General features: G+C 38.2%; 1 protein-coding gene across 3 annotated transcripts; it reads left to right on the forward strand.

Moving 5' to 3' along the window:
• Positions 1-7,349: 7,349 nt before the first annotated feature.
• On the forward strand, positions 7,350-21,217 carry LOC147855381 (chaperone protein dnaJ GFA2, mitochondrial-like). 3 transcript variants are annotated; one of them, XM_087330752.1, is made up of 19 exons: positions 7,350-7,568; positions 8,071-8,158; positions 12,641-12,709; positions 12,783-12,874; positions 12,997-13,080; positions 13,224-13,262; positions 14,093-14,212; positions 14,902-14,955; positions 15,047-15,134; positions 15,223-15,287; positions 15,368-15,445; positions 15,538-15,610; positions 16,171-16,262; positions 16,418-16,489; positions 20,213-20,269; positions 20,356-20,404; positions 20,543-20,609; positions 20,708-20,844; positions 21,008-21,217. In XM_087330752.1, the coding sequence occupies exons 1-18, from the start codon at positions 7,494-7,496 to the stop codon at positions 20,811-20,813; spliced, it is 1,368 nt and encodes a 455-aa protein (XP_087186878.1). In that variant the 5' UTR covers positions 7,350-7,493; the 3' UTR covers positions 20,814-20,844; positions 21,008-21,217. The 3 variants fall into 3 exon arrangements, with proteins under 3 accessions (XP_087186878.1, XP_087186877.1, XP_087186879.1); XM_087330751.1 differs by having other exon boundaries at positions 20,708-20,824; XM_087330753.1 differs by lacking the exon at positions 7,350-7,568 and having other exon boundaries at positions 8,097-8,158; positions 12,620-12,709; positions 20,708-20,824.
• Positions 21,218-21,721: the final 504 nt, after the last annotated feature.

Consider the following 21,721-nt stretch of genomic DNA (forward strand, 5'->3'; position numbering starts at 1 on the left):
TTCCCAAGAGGTTGTACTGGTGAGAGAACTTAGAGAGAAGGTGACTACATAAGCACCTTCTCCCTCTCGTTGTAACGGTTGGTCATTCTTGCTTCCTCATAATATAGTTTTCTGATTTTTTTTTAATCGTGAGCTCTCTCTCTCTCTCTCTCTCTCCCCCCCCCCCCCCCTCTACACACACACACACACACAATTCTTCCGCTGCATAGAATCCATCTGATTCTTTACATGGTATCGAGCGTGTGGTTGCTTGATCGAAGCCCATCGCCTCTGCATGTGTTGTGCCCGATTCTGCATTCTACAAGAACCTATTGATCGTTGTAGTAGCCATCTACATAGTTCGCATAAAAAAGAAGAAGAAGAAGAAGCTCAACATGAACACACAGATGGGAAGCGCTCTTCCTACCAAAAAGCTCGACAGAAACAACTTTGCATCTTGGGAGTACAAGATGCACCAATACCTTGTCGGCCAAGGCTATTGGGGTTATGTCAAAGGGGCAAATGAGAATCAACCCAACCGAACACATGCCAACCACCCAGCTTGGGAGCAAGCGGCGAGTCGTGTGTTGTACTGTCTTGCATCATGCATCCATGATCACATGCTCGGCTACATCCGAGAGGCCAAAATGCCGAAGGAGGCGTGGGGGAACCTCAAGAAGATTTTCGCAGCCAACACGACCGCAAGAAAGCTTCAACTCTGTCAAGAGTTGAACGACATACAATAGAGGGACATGTCAATCGGCAGCTACACCTTGAAGATCAAGGAGTTGTGCGACGCCCTCAGGTCGATCATTGTTAGCATTGCGGACGATGAAATGGTGCAGATTTGCCTCGGAGGCTTAGCACCTCGGTTCGGGGCCATTCGGCCAGCTGTCCTCGTGAGGGAGAATCCTCCCTCCTTCAATCTCCAGTCGATGTTGCTGGTTGAGGAGAATCATGTTCGAACAAGAAGCAATGCCCAAGAAGGAAAAATTCTCTATTCGAACTTCGATGGAGGAAGAGGACAAGGTTGGGGAAAAAGAGGCCGATTTGGCCAAGGCCAACACAACCAAGAGCAACCCCGAGAACACAACATCTATAACTGAAAACACTCAAATACTTCACTCTTCTCTTTCATGAAGTAAACCCATGTTTTCCTTGAGCAATCATCAATGAACGTTACATAAAACCTATAGCCACCAATTGAGGCATTTTTTGTTGGTCCCCATATATCTGTATGTACCAAATCCAACAAGTTTTTGCTTATATGTCCTTCATGAGGGAAAGGCAACCTATTTTGCTTTCTATATTGACATGCTTCACATATTTTGCTCATCTCACAGTCTTTCAACTTCGGCAATCCAGCCATTGCATTTTTCCTCAACATATTTTGCAAAGTTTGCATACTTATATGTTCGATTCGTTTATGCCACATTTCTACATCTGAGATTACATTCATTCCTCCTACAAACATGGCTATAATCTTTTAAGGCATATCCACATCTAAAACAAACATTCTTCCTTGACGTTTTCCTTTTGCAATCAGCTTTCCATGTTTCTCTATAAAGCACCCACTTTGCTTAAACTTTACTTGCATTCCTTGCTCTACCATCTATCCAATAGAAATCAGATTCATGCATAACATTCAACATATACTTTGTTTTTCCCTTTTCTTCCCACAATGGAATATCTCCAACATGCTCGATTGTATGAGTAGTATTATCACATGTTTGTACATAACCAAGAATCTCTGGTTCTCTTAGACTTTCAAACCAGTTTGCATGTCCAATCATATGATTAGATGCTCCAGAATCTACATACCACATATAACCTTCATTACATTTCTATGAACATTCAGCCATTGTTGTTGTCTCTTTCTCACGGTTCTCACTAGTTGAAGCATAATTATTCTGTTGTCTCTTCCCTCTTTTTTCATCATTTTACTTTTTATAACATTCAGCCTGTGTATGACCTGGTTTCCCACAATACCAACAGCCATCATCATTCAAATAAGTTTGCTTACCTTTGCCTCGATTGCTCCCCCTGCCTCAAATGTTGTTTCTTCCACTAATAGCTTGTTGTCCTCTTCCTTGATAATTATTGTTGATTCTAGTTGAGCCAAATCTTCCATGGCCTCTTCCAGCACTATTGTAGAGAGTTTGCCCCTCAGTTTCAAAGTTTTCTTTGTTTTTATCTTCCATCTTATTTCTTTCTTCCACTACATGCATTGAAACCAGATCTACAAAACTTGGGATGCTATCCCTTGTGAGAATAGATGTTTTGAAGCTTTTATATTGAGGTCCTAAGCCTCTTAAGCATATTTCCACCTTATCATCATCTTCTACCTTCACATTAATAGAAGCAAGTGACTCACATATGCTCTTTATTTTCAGAGCATACTCATTAACTGACATCTACCTTTTTCCAAGGTATTTAGCTTAGTCTTCAACTGAAGCTTTCTAGCCTTTGTGTTTACTGCAAAAAGTTTCACCAAACTGTCCCAAACTTCTTTTGGAAGCAAGGCATCTTGTATATGTCCAAGTATCAAATATGAGATGTTAAGTGATAGCCAATGCAATACCTTTCTTGCCCCTTGATTCCAGTCTTTAAATGCTTTGATTTGTGCAGCAATTGCATTTTCTTCGAGGATCTCTAGAGCCTCTTCTAGATCTCCTTCAATATAATCCCAATATCCTTTTCCCATCAGGAAATTTGTCATTCTGAATTTCCACGTAGGGAATTTGTTTTTATCCAATTTTTCTATGACTATTTAGCTTCCATTTTCAGCTGTCATTCTCTCTTTCAATTTAGGGCTTTTGCTACGATTAAATTCAGAAGCAACTTTCTAATTCAGATTAGCAACTAGAAACAACCTTCTCAGATTTGTATTGTTCTTCTTTACAAGCAACTCTGCTATACTACCATGTTACGAAGGTGCTACAACTCTTCTTAGTGCACAACGGATCGTGATGTGATGGATCGTTAGTGTGTTCAAGAGAGAAAGGGAAAGGGGGGGAAGAAGACTCACCTTAGTAGCAACCCAAAATCATTCTGTTTCATTGCACACAGAAACCTCTCTCGTTTGTTTTCAATTTTCTTCTTACTTCTCTTACTGCTACTACTACTCACTCTTACTATTTTACCTAATATAAGTGACTTGCATATTCAACTAATTGGTTGTGAGTAGCTACTAGCTAAATAGCTGCGAGTAACTAAATAGTTGTTTTACCTATATGTCTAATAGTAGCTAATTTCCTAATAGCTATTGTAGGAGATCTCAGTTACAATAAGCATCACATGCTTTTGTTAAGCTTGTTTCTTAACAGGGAAAATAAGTGAGAGAGAGAGCAAGTGCTCAAGAAAACCTAAGGCCAAATGTCAAGAAAGAAGGAATAAGCTTTTGAGTGGCTCCCCTCCCCCTTTCATAGTGAAACAAGGGGGGCGGGGGGCAATCTACATTGAATGACATATTCCCCTCTTTCAAGAGGGGAATAAAGGCCCCTTAAATCATGCTTAGCTCAAGATTTGAATCTTGAGCCATGTGCCCACTATCTCACTTTTGTGTACTTTCTCCTCTCTCTTACTTTTCTCACTCATGTGTGAGATTCTTTCTCTCTCTCTTACTTTTCATGCTCGCCTTACACCCTTCCTTTTCCCATTTCCTTTGTACCTCATGCACCCTTTATTTTACCCTTTTATTTGTGCATGTTCGTAACTAATTGCCCCTTGTGTGCACACAGATTGCATATTCTCATTTTGCCCCTTCTTCATGAATTTCTCACCGTTGCCATGCATTTTCACGACATCCACCCCCACCAAACCGCACATCCTCCGGTATGTGCCAAGAAAAGAGGGTTAATTGGAAGGCAACAATGATCATTCGTCCTCATTCGCCTCCACGATGACCTCACTTTCCTTTGGGAGCTCGTCTCGGATTCCTTCATTCGAAGATTGTAAAGGTACCGGATTAGGTAAATCTTTGTGGCGGCCACCTTCTTTTCGTAAGTGTTTGGCAACATTTTCCACAATTCAAATTTTGTCGAACAAGATTGCACCGTGTAATATACAATTTAAGATAGGTGCATTCGAATGGTGGCACGAGCTTTCCAATTCAGCTTTGTCCATTCATTCGGTGTTGTACGCTTAGGGTTAGGGTTAGTGATAACGGTGATAAAGATAGGAATAGGGTTAGCGATGATGAACGATGTGATGGCGAGATTGATAAGCATTGCGGGGTGGGGGCCGGTGCCTAGAATGACTCCACCCCCCTCCCAAGGGGGTTCAACGTGAGAGAGGGAGAAAGATTAAGAGATAACTTGTTCATTATTCATTCATTCCCCATAAGGGGGTTAAATAGTTACAATGAGGTTAGATACATAGGGGTGCAAGCCCCCTTAGCCATTCACACTAACCACTCACCACACCTCTTCTTATCTATCCACATGCACACACATGTGCATGTGTTATGTGTGTGCATGTGTTCACATACGTATCTACTCACACTCACAATTACACTTATAATCTTATACATTACACATACATACAACAACATTAAGTTTCTTCACCCTCACTCAACTCTCTATACATCTCGTATGGTAACACATTATGGCATGCTTGTGGGACAATGCCTTGCACGTCAATCCCACATGCCTCCATCATCTCTAATCGACCGAAAACTTCATCGGCCTTCTCATCGATTGACTCCCTCGATCGAAACGCTTGATTCAAACATCTCCTTTGGTAAGCAAATCTTCCTTGACACGAACATTCTCGTTCTGTTGACACACGAACTTCATCATGGGTCTAAAAGCACTTTGTGTGTATGTGTGTTCTTCCTTTTATTTTGTGAGTTGTTGTGAGTCAATCTCGTACAATTCCTCCATGTTGATTCGTTTTTAAAATTATGTACGGTAACATTCGGCTTGTATTCGTCATGTGCATTTTCATTCTCAATTGGGTCAATTTGACCCTTCACAATCAGGTAATCTTGCATTGCTCCTTCCAAAAGTTGAAGTTCATGTCATTGAACATCCTGAGACTCATCTCTGATGAGCCAGATGCTGAAGCCAGTTCTTGATTTGAGTCGATTGGTCGTAAATTCAATTCGATGTGACTACGATCAATGGGGTTGTGTGCAACCGGCTAGTTCACCCAAATCCTGATCTAGCCAAATCGAACAAAAATTTAGTCGACTAATCGGCATGTCTTGCCTAGAGTGGCTATGAACAAAAGCGGAGTAAAGCCAATTGGTCTATCGGAAGTGGTGCCTAGACGAATTGAGCACGGATGGTGTGGACTACATTGTCGATCCTACTTAGGGTTACTACAACAGAGAGAGGGGTAGAGATGACTGGAAAAGATTTTAGTTTGACTGAAATCTTGGAAAAAATTTGTTCTAGAGATCCAACAAACTTGAGGTCTTCTACAACCGCAATAGAGGTGTTGGTGATGGAGATAGATGACAACTGACAACAGGTAACAACCTCTACTTTGATACCAAATGTTGTGAACAAGGTCATTAGTGAATGGATAACAAATCAACACTATGTAATAACAGACTTTCAAGATGGAATATTATATCAATGAGAACAATGATTAGACTTATGCAACTTTAATAAGATTTATCAAGGAGATCAACAACATAGAGAGAGAGAGAGAGAGAGAGAGAGAGAGAGAGAGAGAGAGAGGTAGACAAGAATGTAACTGTATTATTCAAAAGTTACAATAGAAAGAATGGCGACATCATTTTCAGCTATATAATGTGAATACCGCCATTATAAACCCATATTCAACACTTCCTTATGTTGGGAAACCTCCCAATCACCAACTCGCTCCACTATTTCAACCGCATCCTCTAAAGTTTCCAACTACATCTTTATCGCCTCTCTTCCCACTGATGGTCATGGGCATAGAGAAAACCGTAGAACATGTCAAAATCGCTCATATTAATAATTCGAAGCATTAATTTCCTCTACTTAGAAATATAACTCTCGAGTTAGATTTCTCCGCTCACCTCTCAACTTAAACGATTTATTCCAAGGAATGAAGTACTCCCTTATCCTTTGCTTGAAGCCCTCCCAATCTTTGAAGGGTTCCCTTTGCTCCACCAATGAGTACCAATTGGAGGTGTCACTCTCGAGGTAACCACTCGCCACCTTCACCCATGCTCTTTGCTTCACCCGACTTTGCTCCAAGAAGCGCTCTGTCACGGATCCACTTGTTGAGCACCGCATATATCCCTCATCCCAATGTAGTACCCTCGGTCCCAATGTACTCCCTCGAGGGTACTGGCTTGTAGATTCCAAAGTCATCCTCCTCGTTGATCCTTTCTCTTTGGCTCCTTCTCCTTGGTGATCATCCTTCCTTTGATTTCTCCATGAGGATTTTTGCCAACTTGGCCAAAGCAATCTCCATCGGATTTGCCCCTATTTGTGGCTCCTTGATTGCCTCCGATTCCAACTCTGATATACTTTCCTCATCGCTATCTCTTCCTTTGGCCATCTTTTCCCAACCTCGTGCTCTTGTTGTGATACCAAGTGTTATGTCCCTAGGTTATGGGAGTCTCGAAATGCATGAAAACACAATTGGGACAAAAAGATGATTTATATATATTACATGAAAGAGTTACAAGATTACAATAGTCCTAGATTGGGACAAACCAAAACGAGGTTGGGACGAGTCGGGACAACCTCCCAAAAAAGATGATGAGGGACTAGAACTTAGAGGCCGAGAATCCTCTGAAATGAGGAGAAGCTCCGCCTTATATAAGCCAGGATATGGCTCTTGGGAAGGCTAGTCATTGGAACTTGCTATCTCAACCCATGTGGCTCCCCAAGAGCAGGACTCGGTCCCTTCGTGAGTCCCAACTCGGATTAGGACTGCGTGCTGTTTGGGACTGCTTGAGATTGTCCCAACTTTGCTTACGACTCATTGTGACTCTCCAAACTCTGATTGGTGCTGCTGGGACTGCCCCAATTTTCTTTGGGGCCGCCTGCCAGGTGGGACTCATCCTAACATGTACTGAATACACACAAAGTATGCATGTGTATGTAAAAAACGTGAAGTAATAGAACAGGGCGGGGAGGGACCAATTCAATTAATAATTCTTCATCGTCCAACCAAAAAATGGCAGCAGTAGTAGCGGCGTAGGTAAGTAAAAGTATGTATGTACATATATATGTATCAGTATGTATGTATGTGCATATTTATTTGTGTAAGGATGGGGTTGATGAAGAAACCCTAAGACCCCAGGAAGACGAAAGACAGTAACAGCCACAGTCTGCATATGTACATGTACACAGAACCCTAAGAAGAAGAAATCAGAAAAGACGGGGAAGAAGAGTGCCTGCATATATACACAGAACCCTAAGAAGAAGGCGAAAACAAAAGGAGGACGATGAAATGATTCTAGCAATGCTCCTTTCCTCCAGGATTTTGGAGGCCCTGACAGTTTGATCCTTTCATGGCTATCATCGTCTGTTAAGGTTTCTCTCTCTGTTCTCTTTTACAGACAAATGCCACGTCTTTCGAATCTTAGGGTAGCAAGATCTGCCTTGTATTGCAGGAGGACGAGAAGCGATGTTGCCTGTGTATGTTCTCCTCCTCCTTCAGTTTATTTGTTTATCTCTCCGTGTCAATGGAGTTTTTTACGTCTTTCTTGCATATTCTATTGGTATTTCTCCTGCATATTCCTCTGTATGAATGACATGAAGCAATGTTTTTTTGCATTATCTTTCTTTTTTGAGCCTTTTTCCTCTGTGACGGAGAAGCAAGTTTTTTTTTCGTTTACCTTTCCCTTCTTTTTTATTTCTTTATTTAGCTCTCTCTGTCTGGATGGAAAAGATCTGGATTTCGTTCTCCTCCTTTTTTGTTTCTCTGCTTGCTTTGCTTGTTTATCTCTCTGTGAATGATAGTATGCAACGTTTTCATAGCATGTTCCTTTGCTTTCATCCCTCTTCTTTCTCCTCACTTTCTTTTTCATGCTTAACTGGAGAACAGAGATTTTTTCTTTTGTATTACCCTTCTTTTTTGTTATCTATCCTTCTTGCTCCACTCTTATGAAGTTCATCTATTTTTCCTGTTTTTTTGCAGCTGTTTCAATACTATTTGGCGGGATATGTACACCCAAGTCATCTTCAGAATTTTTCCTTCATTCATAACAGAAAAATTCTCATAACAGGTTTACCATTTTCTATAATATTACCGTTTCACACTGTTTATGTTATGTATACAAGTTTTTAATTGTTCATTTTCATCGTGTACCAATTTTTGGAATGATGGATGAAGATGCTTTATAGAATATGTTCGCTACATATGTTATAATTGACACATTCCATCATGAACTGAACATTTAATGCTAAACATTCTCGTTACCTATGTAGTCAGTGAATGTTGTTCTATATGTTTTTGTTGACCCATTTCATCGTGGACTAGTGACAAAATACTTGCTAATGAAAGCGTTTCTTCATAGGTAGGTTGTTGATGAGACATTACCTCTTTTCTCAGTTTCTGTTAGCTTCTCACTAACAATCGGCAACGGTTTGCTTCGGTTTGAGAGTGTCAAAATTGAACCATTTAAAATTTTTGGAACTTGAACCGGACCGTTCTCAGTACAAGAATGATTGGGCTACCATTTTCATCTCTTTTAGTGTACAAACAGTGATCGGCATAGCATGGCTTCTTTTTTACCCATGTTTGAGCATAAAAGCATCAAATTTTTTGTATCATTGTCTAGAAGCTTGTTTCAGCCCATACAAGCTTCTATTGAGCTTACATACCAAATGTTCCTTTCCAAGAATAACAAAGCCGTTGGGTTGTTTCATGTAAAGCTCTTCATCAATGTCACCATGCAAAAAAAGTTGTATGTACATCCATTTGGTCTAATTTCAAATCAAATGCAGCCACTATACACTCGCAAAGTGGTCATTTTTACCACAGGAGAAAAAACTTCTTGAAACCTTCCTGGTCGACAGACGCAAAGGGTCGAACGACTTACTCTCTAAGTTGTCCTATCAACGGGATTGTGGTCGGAGCTATGGATTCGGTCGACTCCTATTACTAACGCACTATTATTCACTCCTGATTACTTATCAATCTCTTATATCCATCACCTCTAAATCAATCTCTTATTCTGATCACCTACACAGATGTCACTTTGTACCTTAATCACTCTCAAACTTATGATCGACTGTATACAGAAATACTTTCTCTCACTCTGGTTGTATGATTCAATATGAATGACACCCAGAATAGAGAAATAAACAGGAAAACAGAGTATTCTAAACTAAATTATATTCAAATGATACGCTTACAGATAGAAACTTTTTACAATGCTCTGTACCCCTTTTTATAGGTGGCATAGAAGTTCTCTTCAAGAAACTACAAAACTATCTTTCGGCAAGAAACCTTAAAACAACAGTTATAACTACCTACTTGGCATTTTATGACTATTCTATTTTCGACTATTACTTTTTTTAGTCTCTTGACTTACACTTTCACACTTGTTCTATTTTTGGCTCATCATTCAGTCGACTATACTTACGACCAATACTCTATGGCCATTACTTAGACGTTTCTACTTGGGTCGACCTGCCCTACTAACACAAAAGATTTGGGGTTAGGTTGTGCCTGGTTGTCTGATCCAGGGTCGTCATTATTGATGTAAGGTGTGACAATTTCCACCAGATCGATTTCAAACAAGGGTATAATCTTTGGACTTTCTTCCAGGTATTGGTCGATTTCACTATCCTCCAAACCCTCCATCATATTGATAGACTTCACATATAGGGGTACTATTTCCCTCTTTGTTATGACCTTTTCTTGCGTAGGTAATCGTATCTTTGTCTTGCCTCTACGAAAAGTGATGACATACTTGTGCCAATTTCGTTTGATGTTGGCAGTTCTCAACCATTGTCGGCCAAGTAATAGTGGATATGGGCCAGTTGCATCTAACTTCACCACAACTGCTGAAATTTGGAACGAGTGTCCCCTGATCGATAGTTCTAATTGTCGAATCAACCCTAATGGTCGTACTAGACTTGTGTTCGCCATTCTCAGCCAAAAGGGACACACTTCCTACTCAATAATTCCAAGGCGGTCACATGTGATTTTCCTTATCATGTTGACCCCCAACCCACCATCGATGATGCTATTCAATACCTCTTGACCGCGTATGATTACTTTTACTGAAGGATTATTCTCGTCCATGATTGTCGGCCCATTAATCTAATTAATAAAATTCACTGTAACCGGTTCCTACTACTTTATGATTATTGTTGTTACTGTTTCGGTAAATCTCAGAACTAATTTTAATAATCCTGCCAAGGGTAGTGTGATCTGACAATCCGCCAAGACTTGCCATGTTGCATCTTCTGTTGGTGGTTGCATTGCTACGTCTGGTCTGATTTCCAAATTGACTTGTTTGTTAGTTACTTCTTTACTTTCCTGAATCATTTTGTCGACATTTCTCTTATTGGCTCTTTTGACCCATTCTTTAGCAACTTTTCGAATTGCTTCTTGTGATTCCCATTCTGACTGTTTGGTTTTACTCCGAGTTGTTACTTTGTACCTCCATTGTAACCATATTGACTGTTGGAGCTTTGCCTTTTTCCTGGGTCGGACATATTGATGTGCGATATCACTTCATTTGAGAAGTGCTTAAGGATGGCCTTATGACATTGATAAAGACCCACACATCACAGAACCTTGTAGATGTACTCACCAAGTGCTTACCCAAAGCACACCATTAGATATTTATACAGATGGTGGGAGTTACATAGCTTGAAAGCGTCATTTATGCCTTTAAGTGGGAGGTTGTTGGGGTAAAGGCCCTAAATGACACCCTAATAGTGTGTACATGTGTATAGGCCTATTTATAAAGGCCAAAAGTCACTTGTCACTTTTTTGTTATTTTTGGGCCAAGTTTAGTGTGAACTTGGCCAAACCTAAATGGGTCTTATGAAACATAAGTTAAGAAATTTTGGATCTCACTACAATAGGTGAGCTCCTCCTACTCTCTCTGTATTTTTTCAGCCATTGCTCTACTCCAGAGTGTTCCTCAACCCTCTTGACATCATTTCTGACCCATCATAGCACAAGGCAGCTAGATGATGATGGATTTCCCATTACTTTTGTTGATGGGAAATGGAAGATCTGTAATGGATCTAGAGGTATTGCGAGGGGTTGTAAAAGTGATAATTTGTATTCCGTCCATGTATCTAGTGTGAGTGACCATGTTGCCGTAACCGATCAGCCAAGTGTTTCTTTGTGGCATGGCCTGTTGACAGAGTCAAGCTGGAATATGATGGTTTCTCGTTTGGGTTTCTGCATTGTCTTTATGCTGATTTTGATAATTGTCATCATTTTCATCATTGTGTCTATGGTAAACATGCTTAGATGTTTCATAGAAGGTGTCTTTGGCTAAAATCTTCTCATCTAGAGTTAAAACATTCAGATGTATATCAGGTGACAGAATTATCTTTAGGGGGAAAGAAATATTTTCGTCACTTTCATCAATGATGCTACACCAAAGGTATGGGTTTACCCGATCCGTAGCAAGGACAAAGTGCTGGACTAGTTTATTGAGAATCAGATTGTTAAGGCACTCAAGTGTTCACTTTGACAATGGTGGGGAATATGTGTCTAGGGCCTTTCAGCTATAGGGACAGCGAAGTGATTAAGTTATGTGGAGAATAGGATCTGCCAAACCAAACGACACTAGAGTCACAATGGAAGCAACAACAATCATATTGTGACAGAGCCCCAAAGTGTGATTATAACAGGATACAATAAGATTCAATCAACCTCACATGCTCCTATGCAAGCAGATATGGATACAATACAATGACTTGAAGTTTTCAACAACCTTAATTCTCTTCTTGAAGGTTGCTTTATCCATAAGGATAATAACCCTATAGGTACCTAAACTAATTCATTAAGCTCTCAAGCATCTCTCCATTGACCATGGTGAATGGTCTAGTGTTGCTTGTTCATACCAACAATCATCTCATAGCCATGAGGAGATGTGACGTTTTTAGTCTTTATTAAATCATGAATAATATTTGGATGATACAACTTGCGAGAGTTAATAGATTTATGCTGAGGATCTTAGAATTCAATGCTTAACCAGGACACATGGCATGGAGACCAACCTTTATGAACTTATGAAACAAGAGAAAGTAGATGAAAGGAAAAGTATTCAGTATCATAAATGGTTAAAACCAACAATCCATAAAGTTTACTTACCTTGTATACCTATAGAATTGTAAGTAAATATGGCAATTGTATACCATAAATATGAAACGTTGTAAGTATATATGTGTATCGCTAAGTATACATTGTAATACACTGTAACATCATAGATTTTGTTAAATTGTTTCTTGCTTCTCTGAAAAGCTTTCTTCATCACTCTTTTTTTGTATGGCCTTGAAAAAATGTTTGGAGGCGTTTAGGCATGGATTTTCATTATGATCAATGTTGTATTTGGTCTTTGTTATGTGTTAGTTAGGAATCTTTGCCACATTTATTACAAAAGACTTTTCACAAGCAAAAAACTTTAAATGCTAGTACATTCATGGCAATGCATTTAATTTTGGAAGTTCAATTATCTTAAAACAAGCACAAACTGACGCCCTTCTTATAGAATAAAGTGATGTTCTTACAGAGGACCAATTTACAATTGACAATACATGGATTAACTCCAAAACTAGCAGAAGATATTTCCATGCAACAGGTATGTCTTTATGGATTCATTCATTATGCAAAGTTGTTTGACAAACATTATGAAGCTTTGATATCATTTGCAGGCACGCAACAGATGAGGAGTAAAGACTATTATGAGATTCTTGGTGTTAATTGTAATGCCACTCAATCAGATATTAAAAAGGCTTACTATGCTGTGAGGATCTATTTTCATTTTTGTATAATTTTATATTTTTATGATAGGATTATCTTGCTAAAGTATGTGTTTTACATGTTTTCATGCAAAACCAACTGATATATTTTCCAATATTTTTGTAGTTGGCTAAAAAGCATCATCCAGACTTGAATAAAGATAATCCTAACGCAGAAAAGAAATTTCAAGAGATTCAAAAAGCTTATGAGGCAAGTGGTTTTTTAGTAATTGTCAATTAGAGCATGGGTTGTGTTGGACATATATTAAATTATCAAACCTTCAAATTGAAGTTTGATATATCATGTATGTTCTTCAGTACTAAGAATGTGATTGATAACATTTTTTTGTGCAGGTCTTGAAAGATGAAGAGAAAAGGTCTTTGTATGATGAGGTGTGTGCTATGCATTTTTACTATTCATCGTTTGCTTTAAATAACTTTTAATAAACTGTGTATACTAAGAAAGTAATCAAGCATGTCTTTGAAACTTGTATCAACTATTTGTGAATGCGAAACATGCAGAGACATTGAAATAAATGCAGTTGGAGCAGCATTTCCCTGAGTCTTACACTTCTCCAAATACATCATTTGCTGCATGATTTCAAGACATGGTATATATGCCATTTTGCATTCCAGAATAGGTCGCTGTCCAAAGTGGCTTGACTGCACATCACAGCAGTAGATTGGAATGGTTGAAATTAAAATCTCTGTATGTTGTTATACATAGTAGGGATATATCACTCTATCAGAGATTTCTGAAATTCACTCTTTCTCCATGGATGTGAGTTCCTTTTTGCAAGAAAGTGCAGGTTGAGGTTGGCTGATATGATGGTGATGCGCTATCCAAGAAATTGTGTACTCACCTCACCTTCTGGTGATGGTGATGGGATCCCTTTCCAAAAACTGTGCACTCCCATTCTGGATAACAAACAGAATAATGAAACTAGAACACTGTTAATACCTAAAATTTGACTGAAAAATGTAAACTTGGTTGTGATGCTGAAATGCGTACAACTAGGGATCACCAGTGTTCCAATCTCCTACTATGGATGTGATCAATGTGATGTTTGTATGTCCTGGGAGTTTATTCAGATAGATGCTTAGGAATAATCTATAATAACAAGGATGAAAGAATTCTGTTTTCACAAAATTTTCTTCTTTACCTTGAGCTTCCGTTCTCTATTGGTAGTAAAGTTTTTGCATTGTCATTTTATTTTCTCCAGGTAGGTCCAGAGTCATTTGAGCAAATGAATTCCGGAGGTGGAAATGGATTTGAAAATGCTGGTGGCTTTGGGGGCTTTGGGTCTTTTAGAGGCTTTAGTGGCTTTGGAGGTTTTGATGAGGTGAGCTTACAGTGCTGATTTTGTTATGTTAAAGTAATAAATTTAGGTATTCATTTGATGCATATTATGCCAGGGTAAACATGTGATTATGATGAGGCTAGGTCGCTATATCCATCTAGAATATTTGATGGGATTGAGATGTCATATATACAAAAGGGTGCCCATGCCTCTTAGAGAAAAGATGGCTAGATTGGGCTGTGGATGGGAATGGGTGCGAGGGATGGGCAAGTATCTCATGTGATATCTCATCCATGCAAAAAAACTGAAACTATACATGTTAACTCAATAAGAATGAAACATCTAACTGGGTAATCTACATGACTAAAGAATTCTGAGTGATATAATATATAAAATATACTAGTCTAGTTCTGAAGGAGAATATGTAAATGCTCCATAGTTGGTATCTATGCCTGTAAAACAATGCTGTCAAAGCATCATGTGGAACTGGTTTTTGGAAGGTTATTTGAGAGTGTCAGCGAGTATGATTGGTTCACAGTAGCACCTCACCCTCTGGCTCAGCCATCAACTTGCTGAATTGAAATATTTTTGTCTTAAATACCTTTATTCATAATTAATAAATCTGCAATTATGATGCTCACCAAACAAAATTACCATGCCCACCTTTTAAAATAAGGTATGGAATATAAGTGACATACTTACAGCATCTCAATGATTTGTTTTGAATTTAGATTTTTGGAATGATGCGTGATGACAATGTAGATCAGGGCCAGGAAGATGTGAAAGTAAGGACCACAAAATCTCCATATTTCTAACATGGGTGCAATCTAGATTCTCAATCTGATGATAATTAATGTTCGTCGATAATGTTTGCAGGTTACAGTCCAGCTTGATTTTAGAGAGGCTGTGTATGGATGCACAAAGAAAATTTCTTTCCAAGCACCGACACGGTGTGATGCTTGCAGTATGCAGAGATTTTACCTTTTTTTTGGCCTTTCTCATCTTTAGTTTGTTTATAATCAATGGAAGTATGTGAGCTTTTGTTTCTGCAGAGGGTAAGGGTATACCTCCTGGAGTGAAACCTCGGGTGTGTAAGACCTGCAATGGATCTGGGACGGTGTGTATGGGTTTAGTAAATTATGATAATTGTCATTCAGCATAGATATCCTACTGACTGGCTACAAATTATTTCTTCAGACTTTCACTAGGACACAGCCTGGGTTTATGTTTCAATCCACATGTAGGATATGTGGTGGTGATGGGCAGGTTGTGAAGGTAAGACAAATTTCAAATAACTCAGGTTGCATCACCTTATGAAGATCTGTAACTGTTGAGATTTTGTAAACAGCATAAGTTTTGGCATACAGGAGAAATGTGAAAAATGTAAAGGGAAAGGCTCTGTTAAAGTTACGAAGACAGTATCTGTTGACATACCTCCAGGTGAGATAACTTTCGTGTCTCTATACATTCATTCCTTGCTTCTATGCTGTTGGCTTTGAAGAGAAGAGAAAAATAAACAAGAAATGCATACTGTAGGTTTTCCTATTAGATGTGAAAAGGTGACAGTGAGCTTAGTATCTTGAGATGAGATATGGTATTTAGAATAATAATGTTTGAATGTGGACACAATGAACATGAAGAATCTTCATGTGCATAAGGCACAACTTAGAGTTCATGCCAGTGATTGTTCTCTTCCATTTCATATAAATTATACATGTATTCTAATCTCACTTTTTTTATTGTATTCTTTAGTTCAAAGGAAAGACATTGTCTAATTCTTAATTGTAGGTTGATCAGAAAATTAGTTGCTTGTTTAGATATGTCATGATTATTATATAGTTAAGAAAATGTGGTTCACTCATTTTCTATGTTTCTGGAGGATAGCTCTTGTTAATTGTGGGGTATGCTATGGTATATTTGATCGCATGTTGAAAGGTGCTAATGAATATCGTTGTTATATACAATCAATTTTGTTTAGATTATCTGTTTTCAAATTCTAGGTGTTGATTCCAGCTCCACAATATGTATGCGTGGAGAAGCTGGTTGGGCAGCTCAATCTAATCAACGAGGAGATGTTCTTGTGTCAATAAAGGTTTTCAAAATAAAAAATTATTGCAAAATTTTGAAGTTCCAACTGAAATTATTGACAAAACCAAGATTATTTGCAATTTTTCTCATTGCATATATCTATCTATCTATATATACATGGGAACATAAGACCAATTTAGAATGCATTTGTTTCTTCAGGTTTCACCTGATCCAGTGTTTATGAGGGACAAAGCCAATGTACATATTAATGCAACAATTAGTTACACCAAGGTAAAATGTGAAGTTTTTTTCTCTTACAATATAATAGTGCAAGTCAATGTGTCATTGCTGAGATTAACCTGAGAAATGTTTCTATCGAGTCATATGTCTAGTCATGGCATCTTGTGGCATAGTAGCAGATTACATTTAAGTATACATTAAAGGTATAGAGAGATGTTTGAGGGAGCAGCTATTGAGGGATGATGTTCAGCAAACAGGACTGTAGTAGAGATGAGAGTAGAGACACAAATTTTTGGTGTACCCAACCGCCTTGATTGGTACACGAGAAAAAAGTTTATTATATTAGTTAGCCCTAAAAAAGCCCTAAAAAAGGTGTGCTCACATTACAAAAGGAGGTGTCCTGTCCAGGTGAACAATGTGTTCACATGTACGAATAATTACCTAAATTTGTGAACTACGGCCTTTACACCTAACAACCTAACATCACAATATCCCTGCAAACTTAATGCACCATTCCCATAGCATAAACAACTGTGTACCTTTAAGATACCGGAAAACACACATGCCAGCCTCCCAATGTGCTTTGCTGGGATTAGACATATAGCGACTGACAACTCCCACTGCATAAGCAATATCTGGATGAGTAGCTACCATAGCATGCATTAGAGAACCACATGCTGATGCATAAGGAATTCCCTTCATAGCATTGACTTCCATCTCATCCTTCGGACAATCAGCCTTGCTAAGTTTAAGATATGAAGGCAAAGGAACTCTGCTGTATTAGATCTGTTAAACACTTTTTCAATGTACTTTTTTTGTGACAAAAACAACAATTTGTCCTTTCTGTTTCTACTGATTCTCATGCCCAAAATATGTTCTGCATTTCCCAAATTTTTCATAGAGAAGACTGATTTCAGTTGATCTTTTAGAGCATCAAGACTAGTCTTTCTTTTCCCAGGTAGGAACATACCATCCACATATAGAACAAGTATGATGGGATTGTCATTGATATCCTTTCTCGTGTATAAACAATGATCTGCATAGCTACGATCAAAGCCTTGAAAAAGCATAAAAGTATCAAACTTCTTATACCACTGTCATGGTGCCTGTTTTAGGCCATACACGCTATGTTTTAGTTTGCATACCAAATGCTCCTTGTTTCTGGCTGTTACAAACCATGTCTAGCATGTTCAACACCTATGTTTTGTTGTTCAGTACCTTCATCTCGTTGTCCAACACCTTCATGAGCATCACTTTGCTGTACAACTTCTTCTGGCTCAAGGATAACCAGTCGATCATCAGATTCAACCTTTGGTATAGCTTCATGAGGTTTATTTTCGGATTTTGTGGATGGTTGTAATTGCTGAAATGTAACGCTCTTAGATTTCCCAACAGAGGAACAAGCATTTTTCAGCTTTTTCTTCATTAAATTTTTCTTGACTGAGGTAACCAAATCCTATAGCCCATTTCACCTTCATCACCATAGCCCATAAAAATGCCTGTGGTGGACTTAGCATCGAGCTTGTTTCTCAGCTCACTTCTAATGTGTGCAAGTGCATCACAACTGAAAATTCGTAAATGGTCACATGAGGCTGATTTGCCAGACCAAACCTCCTCAGGGATTCCATTTTTAAGGACATGTTGGGAGAACGATTACATATATGAACCGTGGTTTTTAATGCTTCTCCCCAAAATTCATGAGGAAGATTAGCTGTGGACAGCATGCATTGTACTCGCTCACACAATGTCCTATTATACCTTTCTGCCACCCCATTTGACAAAGGGTTATATATGGAGCTGTAAGCTCTCTTTTAATACCATGTAAGTCACAAAAGGACTTAAATTTTGCAAATGTAAACTCACCCCCATTATTTGTTCTAAGACATTTCAGCTTTGTCCCTTTTTGGGTAGTCACAAATGCATTAAAAGATTTAAATGCATGAAATGCATCACCTTTCTTTTTTTCATCAAGTACACCCAAAGCTTCCTAGAATAATCATCGATAAAGGAAATAAAATATGCAGCATCGCCCAAAGATTTTACAGACATGTTACATACATCAGAATGCACCAAATCTAGCACATTTGGTTTACGAGAGACACCAGAAGAATAATAAGAATTTCTCACTTGTTTGCCTAATAGACAATCATTACAAAAAACCACCTTTGATCCTTTAACGGCAAGTCTTTTTAGAGCAGAAAGGACTTCAAGTCCTTTTTGTTGCATATGTCCTATTCTCTTATGCCAAAGCTCTAAACGAGAGTCAAATTCAGCAATAGCAAGAAACCTTCCAGGTAAAGCTTTACATTGCAAACAGTAGAGAGGGCCCTTTTTGCAACCTTTGATAATAACCATAGATCCTTAAGTTTCTACAATCCACCACCAAAAAATGTGGTGTAACCATCCATGCAAATCCATGTGTCCTACAGATAGCAAATTTTTCTTAATGCTAGGTACATACCTGACATCTTTGAGCACAAGCTCTTGACCATTATCCAAAGACAAGTGTATGGTACCAATACCATCAATATTGCAAGCATTATTTGTTACCAAGATAAAATTTTCCATAACAGCCTGCATCAAATGTGGTAAAGCACTCCAAACATGGATTAACATGAAAAGAAGTCCCAGACCAGAGTCTACTATCCATGTCTGTGTCAATCCATCATTGATTGGCAATAAAGCATCAATAACATCTGTTTTGGTGATTTGCATATGTTGGACATGGCCTATGAAGGCATCACCTGATAACATTTGAATCCATATTAGCTTTCTCTGTTTTATTTTAAACTTATCATCTTTGTTTTTCTTCTCTCCTACATTCTTCTTCCTTTCTAGTTCCATCTTCAAATATCTACAATCAGGTTTCTTATGATCTTTACGGCCACATGGATAGCATGTGATATCTTGTTGCTTTCCTTCCCCTCTACTCTTACCTCTATTTCTTTGTCCTACATTTGGGTTCCTGTTATCATATCTCCCCCTAATATTGTATGCTGAACCACAACCTTCTCTACGAGATTTTCTTTTGATCTCTTCATTGAGAATAGAGGTCCTCACACCATTGAAGGTCAAGTTGGGGCTATTAGACAGTGAAACAACTAATGTTTCCCAAGATCGGGTAAAGTCAAAGTAAGAAGATAGCTTTGACCTTGTCATCAAAAGCTGGTAATCCTGATTCTTGTAGTTGGGAGAGAGTACCTGTGAATAATGATAGATGCTCTGCTGCACCTTCCGACTCATCAAGCCTCATATTGACAAGTTTTCTCATCAAATGCCCCTGATTCACAGGAGTAGTATTGTCGTAAGTTGTCTTAAGTTTCTCCCAGGCTTGTCGAGCAGTAATCAAGCCCTTTATATCTACAGGAATCTCATTAAAAACAACCCTTTTAATATATGTAATGGCTTTCTTATTCAGAGTGTTCCAAACATCATTTTCCATGCTCTTTGGTTTCTTTTCCACGAGAACATCTTCACAATCTCTCAGAAAGAGGATGCCCAGCATATGCTCTGTACGAATAATTTGTTCAAATGTACGAATAATTACCTAAATTTGTGAACTATGGGCCTTTACACCTAACATAATGGTTGGACTGCAGCCTCTCTCTGCGATATAAACCGTTTAGTTGGAATGCATGCGGATGTTCGCATATATTTTGATTAGCTAAAATGTGAACTTGAATGCAAAAGTGGTCCAGGTGCTAAACAAATAGTTATATTACCAAATAGGTAACATTGTTCTTAAAACTCTTTGTTAAAAATGTCCTGTTTCAGGCCATATTGGGAGGAGATATTAAAATACCTTCATTGACAGGAGAGATTATATTAAAGGTGAGAGCTACATACAGTTCTGCAATCTTAGATTTTCTGTAGTGATTTATGGTGATAAAAGAATAATCATTGTTTTTTCATGACAGGTTCGGCCAGGAACACAACATGGAGATAAGGATATTTTGAAAGGGAAAGGTATGACTTTTAATGTGTATGGTTGCAGTGTTTTGTAGATTGTAAAGATAATGCCATCCTGTGTGATCATTTATAATGTCTACTCAATCTTGTTTGATTGCACAATGGCATCCAGTTTGATAATTTATTTGTTCTCAGGAATAAAGATCATTAATTCCTATTCATATGGTGATCAATACATACATTTCCGAGTTTCTGTTCCTAAGTGAGTACATTTTCCATAATTATTTTTTGGATGGTGTTATCTTCATGTGGAAGTTCATATGTATTAACACATTTTATTCCCCTTTTATGCATTAAAAGAGTATTGAGTCCACGGCAACATGCTCTTTTAGATGAATATGTGAAGGAGGAAATGAAGAGGACTGGTGAACAGACTACTACAGCAGCTGCAGGAGTGGGGCTGTGAAATCTTAAAAAGTACGACGTGATATAATAATGTTTCTGTTTTTCTTTATTCAATTAAATGATGGATGTGAAGAAGGGCCTTTCCCATGGGCTCAAGTTTTGCATTCATAGTTACACTGATTTTGTGATGGCATTACAGAGAACTTGTTTATCTTTGAAGGAAAATGTTAAACTGATTTTGTGGTGCCATTACAGAGAACAGTAAAAATGATTGTCTGTAAAGTGGGAAGGAAAAATTGGTTGGACACATTGAGGGATAAGGCCTATTCTTTAAATGCAAAGCTTAATTAATCTGCTGATATATTCCTCATTGTCTGCTATGAGGGTTTTTTTTCCAGAAGATTGTAAAAGAATTTGCTGATCTATTGGAGAATGTTACTTGGATTAATCTATATTTTGACAGTACTCAAGTGTCTTATTTTTCATGTCCAATGCGCTTTGATCTACTCTTGTTCAGTAAAATATAATTTACAGACATTCCACATCTACTGTATGGAACAATGAAATCAAGTTCTAGACCAGGTGTTTTTACCACAATGCACGACATTATCGGGCCATCATCTCATTACTGGTGTTTCATTGCGTCTACAGTATTGCATCTTTGGTACCTTTATAAGATGGGGCTTACTCTCTTGGAAAACTGGATCATATTTCAGCAAGCCAACATGGATATAGTCCAAGAAAGGCTTGGTAAGATATGATTGAAACTATAATGTATTAATATGGTCTAGTGTGTCTTGTTATGTGCTTTAATTGAGCTTTTACTATGAAATTCAATTCAAAACCGAATGATTATATGATGTTTTAAATGGGATTGTTCATGTGATATTCTTATGCAAGTGACAAATGGTGTGGCAAGATAGGATTGAATTTTTTTTGGTATATAAGTATGGTTGGGCATGTCTTGTG

Source organism: Azolla caroliniana, unplaced genomic scaffold (assembly GCF_043228905.1).
Source record: "Azolla caroliniana isolate FFs.n. ecotype wild unplaced genomic scaffold, voAzoCaro1.0.p SCAF_14, whole genome shotgun sequence".
Taxonomy (NCBI): domain Eukaryota; kingdom Viridiplantae; phylum Streptophyta; class Polypodiopsida; order Salviniales; family Salviniaceae; genus Azolla; species Azolla caroliniana.